Genomic DNA, 7933 nt, shown 5'->3' with positions numbered 1-7933 from the left:
TTAATAATTTCCTTTTTACTTATTAAATCCTGTTTTTTAATCTTTGAACCAAGGATTTTATATTCTTTTTAAGACTCAATGTTTTTGATTTGAACTCAAAAGAGAAAATAATTGTTTTTATTTATATTTCAGAGTGCGATGATGTAAACTTTATCAACGGACCTTCAAATTTGAAACAAAACTTAGATAAAAATATTTTTGGTCAGGATTTCGCCATTAAACGTGTTACAAATGCTGTTAGATCTCATTTTAAAAACAAAGATCCAAAAGCACCTTTGGTTATTGGTTATAACCATTATTGGTTATTTGGTTATTTTATTATTGGTCTTTTCACGGACCGACTGGAACTGGTAAAAGTTTTGTGTCAAAGTTAGTTGCCGAATCTTTATTCAAAAATGGCATAAATAGTAAGTTTGTTCATCATATTCTTGCAGAAAAAGAATATATAAATAATACGCAGCATTCATTGACGAAGTTCAAAACTGAATTATCTGATTTTATTGTAAAAAATGTAAAGTTATGTAAACGCTCATTATTCATCATTGAAGAATTTAACAGTTTGCCAGAAGGTCTTGCTGACGTCTTGATTCCATATATAGGTAAAGTTGGTGATCAAGATTATCGGAAAAGTATATTTATTTTTCTAAGCAAGGTTGGTAAAAACATGATAATTGATCGATTTGTTGATCATTGCAAAAATAATAAAGCTAGAGAGACAAAACTCTTAGAAGATATTGCAAATCTTCTTCCTATTATTGCTTATAATTCACCAGGTGGATTTAAAAACTCCAAAATTATTTCAAAAGCATTAATAGGTTTCTATATTCCCTTTTTACCTTTGGAGAGGAAACATGTTAAGCAATGCGCAAAAAAAGAAATAAGAAATTCTAATATAGAAGTCAACAATTTCACTATGGAATCAGTTGCCAATGAAATGCTTTACGATTGGAATGAAGATTTTTCGATGCAAGGTTGTAGAACAGTTCAATCTAAAGTGGCTGATTTATTTTAACTTAATTAGAAATGATTTAAATAATTTACTTGACTTTTTCTTATTCGAGTTTTTAATTAACTTTATTCCAAATGATATTTTATTGTTTTAAACTTTTATGGTAAAGTTTTTTTTATTTTAACACTTACACATGAAAGCTTATTAAATTTTTTTGACTCTGAACTCAAAAGTTCACTTTAGAAGGCATGTCAAACAAAACGTATTGTTTTTCTAATGAAAAACAATGGTTTACCACAGAAGGTGTTTAACTAGTTGCGTGTAAAGTAAACTTATTTTTTATTATTATCAATAGTTAACTTTAAATCTAATTTCAAATTTTTGGTAAGTTTTTGAACGTTTTAAATTTCTAGGATAATTTTTTTTTCTAAGTTGAATTTTTACAATAAAATCTTATTTTATTTCATTTAGTAAATAAAAAGCAATTTTAACCCAACTACTCTTTTGGGGTCCATACGGACCCCACGAGTAGTGTTTTTGCATTATATATTTATATATTTAGTATTTTTTTTCAAAATTTTGTGTATCTGTTAAATATCAGAAGATGTACAAAGACCAAAAATCATTTTTTCAAACATTACTTCCTTTTTTAGTTATTTTTGAAATAAACAATAATGATGTCTAAATGGTCCATATAAACTCCAACAAAATTGTTTTTCATAACTTATGCTTTTTGAAACTGCTTTTTTTATTTGTAACTCAATCAATGACTTTTAGATAAATTTGATAAACTTAGATTTCATAACATATATTAGAACTTATGGCTGACTATAAAAATAAGAGTTTTTATTAGATACACTGCTGAACAGGCTCAAGAACTATTGTTTGCATCGCTTGATAGAGATACATCAAGTGAAGAAAAGTTAAAATCTGGTGATGATGATAAAGAGGAAGAAGAAGTTGTTGAAGTAACAACCGTTAGCTCAGAATATACTGAGTCATCAAATGATGCTGATTTTCAAGTAGATACTCCTGCAATTTTAAAAGTAGAAAACAAATCAACATCAGTATTGGGAGCTAGAAGATGTAGAACTCATGGTGAAGTTAGAGGCACTAGCAGCATTTATGGTACAAATAGTCAATGGAGAATAAGTTATGCAAATCAGGTATTAGAAAGAGGAAGTATACATAATAATACAGCTGAGAAAATAAGTTCAGAAAAAACTAATAAAATAGTTGAAACTGTGGAAAGTGGAAATTAGCAATGCAACAAATGTTTTTAAGTGCCCAAAAAGTAATGAAGTAAGGAAAAAACAATAACTAACCAATTATAAAAAAGTTGCAGCACAAAACGTCATGAAATTAAAACCAGGATTAATACTATATGCAACACATATGATAATTTCGAAAAATGCTACTTTTCAACTTTTTTTTACCCCAAAGATCTTCAAGACCTAACTTCTAACTAAATCAAATAATGAAGGTGAAGTTGTTTTTAAAGAAAATTGGGTACCAATATCTAAGGATGAACTAATAGGGTTTCATAGACTTAATTTTTAGCAGTTGTTTACCAATCAGCAGGTAAAGCTACAGATAAGCTATGGGACATAAGTGATGACCGGCTTTTCATTCTGTAATGAATTGTGAGCGTTTTCAAACCATTTTAAGTGTTTTAAGATTTGACGAGAAAGCAACTCAATTATTAAGACGCAGCAATGACAAATTTGCACCAATTCGTGAGGTTTTTGACATTTGGGTAAATACACTTTCAAATAGTTTTAGACCATATGAAAATGTTACTGTTGATAAACGGCTGGTTCTATTTCGAAGACATTATTCCTTCAGACAATATATATAAAATCCGAACCAACTAAATATGGGCTAAAGATATGGCTCTTGTGTGATTTTCGTACCAGCTATGTCTTGAATGCAAAAGTTTATACTGGTTGTGCTCATGGGGAGGGCCCAGAAAGAAATCAAAGGAAACGAGTAGTACATGATTTAGTTGAAGTCATAAAAGGATTTGGAAGAAATGTTACTATGGACAAATTTTTCACATCAGTAACACTTGCACAAGAACTTTTTAAGAAAAACTACAGAACTATAACCACCTTAAGCACAAGAATACACGAGTCTACACTTTTATTTTATCTTTATTTTAAGTATTTTCTTACATTTATGTAAAAAAAAATAAGTGCGTCTAAATATATATATATATATATTTATATATATATATATATATATATATATATATATATATATATATATATATATATATATATATATATATATATATATATATATATATATGTATATATATATATATATATATATATATATATATATATATATATATATATATATATATATATATATATATATAAATATTGCTTGTTTTTTTTTTTCATAAGTAAATGTATCCTTTACAAAAAGTAACTTTTAAGAATGCATAAAAACGTGTTGTTTTTTAGGTTTCCAGAAGTTATTATAATTTACTGATGAATTTCCCTTTTAATTGTTTTTTATTGTGTTAATTTTTAACTATTTCCAAGGTTTTACCATCATTATAAACTTTATAATGTTGGTAAAAGCTTGAACAAAAGAACTAAAAATAGCTAGCTTTACAATAAAAGTAGTTATCTTCATTTAATAATAAATTGTAATAAGTCCCTATAATAACTGCTAACAAACTAGTTTATACTTTTCGTGGACAAGATCAATATCACAACCCATAAAACTATAAGATAAACTTATAATGATGACGGGTGGGTTACACATTGGAATGGCCTTCTTATCTTTGGTTGGAGGTTTGTTAGAAGACAGTGGTTACTGTGATGACATAACTAAAGCGGGTATAATGAATTTTTGATGAGCTGAATTTATGATGACTGGTCAAAAAGTAAAATATTCAAGGTATGTGACACAAGTTTCATTCGCTGATTTATATTCAGTAATGACTGAAGCATTCTAAAAAATATCTGCGATTCCTTTTGACTTGTGGATCTATCAACAAAAAACAGGATAGAACCAAGTTTATTATTAGTTTAATAGTCCTGTTTAATAGTTTAATAGTCCCAGTTCAATAGCCATGATGCTTGCTTAGAGTTTTAGAATAGGTTCAACAGTCATGCTGGTTATTAAGAGTTTTAGAATGAACTTAATGATGTTTGTCAGTGCCTAAGAAAATATTGTTCCTTGTATGCTTGCTTTAATTCACACGCACTTACACTATGATAGATGGCTTCGTAATTTTCTTGCTGACATTTCCAACCAGGGAATTTTGTGAGAATGGTATTTAAGTTTGTGTTTCTGATTCAACTCACGTTTGGTAAAACTGGTCACGGTTCTTACTATTGAATGTTAGCAAAATGATTTGTTTAAAATGCTTGAGATAAACTTTGTACAAGCAACATTTAACTTAATGTAAGTATCAACATTATAGGAGACTGTTTTGTTCAACTTTTTACCTTGTAACCACGAGAAACCTGAAACTAGAACTTTGCTACATTTTAAAAACGCAGTTGAAAGTGGAAGTTGAAATGCTACGTAATTCTACTTTACGCTAAGAGAAATTTCACTACTGACTTCGCTGTATGCTCAAAAAATGCTAATAAAAAGTCACGGCAGAGTGAGCGGTTACCACATACGAAAGACACACTCTTTCTGCATTTGAAATGAGCTGTGTTTTAAGACAGGTACATACTTCTTAAATAAAATAATAAACTTATTAACCTTTTAGAATTGAATTAAAATATTTAAAAAAAAAAAGCTTTTTAATTTAAATCTCTAAAAATATTATTTCATATAGTTATTTAAATAGTATCATTTTAGGACAATCCTTGTTGCCACAATAAATACGCTACCGTTCCTCCCATACTTTTTATCTTAAGAAACTTTTTTTTAATTATTTGTTACATTTCTAGATATAGATAATTTTTCAGAAACTGACGATCGCGCTTCTTCACTTTGAAACCATGTCGTAGGCTCTGTCAAACGCAAACTTTAATCGAGCTTTGCGAGTGTTCTGGTCAGTGTTTCAAATAAAAATGAACAAATCTCAATTTTATTAAGTTTTTACCAATTTTGAAATAAATTAGTTTTATTTCTTTGTAACATAAATATTTTAAATATAAATACCACTTTTTTTTTATGCGTTTAACTATATTTTAACTTGTAATGAGGTTTAGTTGTTAAATAATTGAAATTGAAATTGAAATTTTTTCGTGAAATTATTTCTTCTTTAAATTATGGTTTTTTTTCAAACCTTGTATCATCGGTTTGAAGGTATTGTTTTTAAAGTCTATTCAGTTAACCCTATATTGCATATTGTGTCTTTAAATTAACAAACTATCTATATCTGTATTGCACACTGTAAATAGATGGAAACAATTGTTTACTTGCTAAAGTTGTTTCAAAAGATGTTTTTTAGCATTTTGTTAAGTGAATAGTCAGCTAATATTTATGTTTTTATTAAATGTACCAGTGTTTTTATAGTGTTAATGATAGAAGTTGCGAATTTTTTATTCCCTCTTTTATACTTGAATTTTAACAAGGAAAAAATAAAGGAAGCTCTAATTAAAAATTCTAACTCGTATTGTATGATATCTAAATCATTACATGCAGTTATTTTGAAATATTTGATGAATGATAAGTCAAAAATAGTTAGCTTTTTTTGTGTGTCTTTAAAGCAGCAATATGCATTTTAGATATATTTATATATTGTTTGAGATTATTTGTTTTTCTTCTACTGCAGAAAAACATTTTAATGTGTACAGAAAATTAAATATATATTTAAAAATATAAATTTAAATTAAAAAAACCTTAAGTAGAAATATAACTTTCTCAACCTCTTTGAAGCTCTGTTTAAATAATCTTATTATTCAATTATTATTCTATATATTTTAACAGTGCTTATTTATTGCTATTGATGAATCCTAAAAGCTTCTATGGATCTTCAAAGAGGTAAAGAATCCCAATTGGAGAGACTGTTTTCCCTGTAGACCAACCTGAGTTTTCTGATGTCAGTGATCTATCGTGTGAATCTGATGAAGACTTTATTACATCAGAGTCAGAATCAGTATATGCTAATTCAGAATCGGATAGTGATGTTTTTGATTGTAATGATCAACAACAAGCACTACAGTTGTCATTCGGTAAAACGTATCAACCTCTACAGCCGCCACTACCACCAGTACGCCAACCACAGAATAGAAAACGAAATATTATTTAGAATATTAAAGAAGCTGATGATATTAAGCAAATAAATCTTCCATTTCAAAACAGTAACGATGAAGAAGATAATATGAATGTAATCTCAGACGAGCCGATATCATATGTAAAGAGATTTCTAGCTGATGAACTTCTTCAAAATATTGTTGACGAGTCTAATAAATATGCGTTACAAAAAAATATAGAGAAGAATTTGCATTTGGACAAAAATGAATTAGAACAATTTATTGGCATTTTGTATCTAATGAGTATTGTGAAGCTCCCATCAACACGTATGTACTGGAGGAATGAGTTGTATTTTGAAAAAGTTGCCTCAGTGATGACATTAAACCGATTTGAAAAAATAAAGTTGTTTCTTCATTGTAATGATGACATGCAGCATCCAGAAAACTGCACTGACAAGCTTTACAAGATACACCCGATCGTAAACATGTTGAAGAAATCTTTTATTAGCCTGAAACATGAAGAAATTATGTGTATTGATGAACAAACTGTTCCTTTCAAGGGAAGATCCTTGTTGAAACAATACAATCCTCAAAAACCTAAAAAGTGGGGTTGCAAGTTTTTTATCTTGGCTAGTATTGATGAACTTGTTCATAATTTTGAAATACATTCAGTACAATTGATGTTTGTAAAGGACAACCTGATTTGAAAGCATCTGGAAATATTGTGATGCACTTGTTAGTAAATGTACAAAGGCATAAATGGCACAAACTGTTTTTTGTCAATTGGTACACTGGATTGGAACTAATAAAAACACTTTATGATCAAGGCATAGCATGGACAGAAACAGTGCGTACAAACAGGCTTCCAAATCTCAACATGCCCACTGATGGTGAATTAAAAAAAGAAGGTTGAGGCTTAACTGCCATCAGGGTTACCTCAGTTGATAATGTTGAGCTTCGCGCTGTGAAAGGGTTTCATAACAGGGGCGTTGCATAGCTAACAAGTTATGAAGCGGTGAATCCGATAACCATTGTTAACCGCTAGGATAGAAAATATAAGAGATTTGTTTAAGTCAAAAGACCATCTGTTGTAACCACGTACAACAAATATATAGGTGGAGTAGATCTCCTTGATGGCATGCTGAGTCTGTACAGAATTCACATTCGATCAAAAAAATGGTATCACAAACTCATTTGGCATTTTTTTGATTTAATAGTAGTGCAAGCGTGGATACTCTATTGTAGAGACATGAAAAAGGCACAAGCCTTAAAGAAAGATATTCTCCAACTTCGCATGTTTAAGCTTAAAGTTGCAAAATGCTTAGTCCAGTCTAATAAGGTTTCAAGCAGTAGGCGAGGCCGACCATCCACTTCTGTTGACCATCTTTATAGAGCAAAAGAGAAAAGGGGTCCTGATGCAAATATACCTGAGCCATCCACTAGTAAAGATAATATAGGTCATTTTTCTTATTTTATAGACAAAAAGGGTTGTTGTAAGTACCCAGACTGCACTGGAATAACAAAAGCTTTTTGTGAGAAATGTAAAGTTCATTTATGGTTTACGCCTAATTCCAATTGTTTTCGAACGTTTCATGAGTAATTAAAACTTAAAATATTGTTGAGGTGAAAGATAATTAATAAATTAATAATAATAAAAAATATATTTTAATTGTATTATCTTCCTATGCTAGAATTATACCTAAAGTTATAGCTTTAAGGTTAAGCAAAACTAATTTTTTAACACAATTGTTATGTAAATATTAGTATTTTTGACTTGTTATGAATTTGTGGCTAATTTATGCTATTTACT

The 7933-nt window shown here is 28.9% G+C and overlaps 2 protein-coding genes across 2 annotated transcripts; both read left to right on the top strand.

Moving 5' to 3' along the window:
* Positions 1-328: 328 nt before the first annotated feature.
* Positions 329-1012, top strand: LOC136091055 (torsin-1A-like; the record flags this gene model as incomplete). Its single annotated transcript, XM_065818039.1, has 1 exon — positions 329-1012. A coding segment is annotated over one exon (684 nt), but the record flags the coding sequence as incomplete, so codon positions are not given.
* A 2695-nt stretch (positions 1013-3707) lies between these two features.
* Positions 3708-7723, top strand: LOC136091054 (piggyBac transposable element-derived protein 2-like). Its single transcript, XM_065818038.1, has 5 exons — positions 3708-3801; positions 5950-6102; positions 6190-6739; positions 6796-7031; positions 7197-7723. The coding sequence occupies exons 1-5, from the start codon at positions 3708-3710 to the stop codon at positions 7721-7723; spliced, it is 1560 nt and encodes a 519-aa protein (XP_065674110.1).
* The last annotated feature ends 210 nt before the right edge of the window (positions 7724-7933 follow it).

This window comes from Hydra vulgaris, chromosome 14 (genome assembly GCF_038396675.1).
Source record: "Hydra vulgaris chromosome 14, alternate assembly HydraT2T_AEP".
Classification (NCBI taxonomy): Eukaryota; Metazoa; Cnidaria; class Hydrozoa; order Anthoathecata; family Hydridae; genus Hydra; species Hydra vulgaris.
The sequence above is the reverse complement of the archived record's forward strand: the minus strand, read 5'-3'. Positions and strand labels throughout refer to the sequence as shown.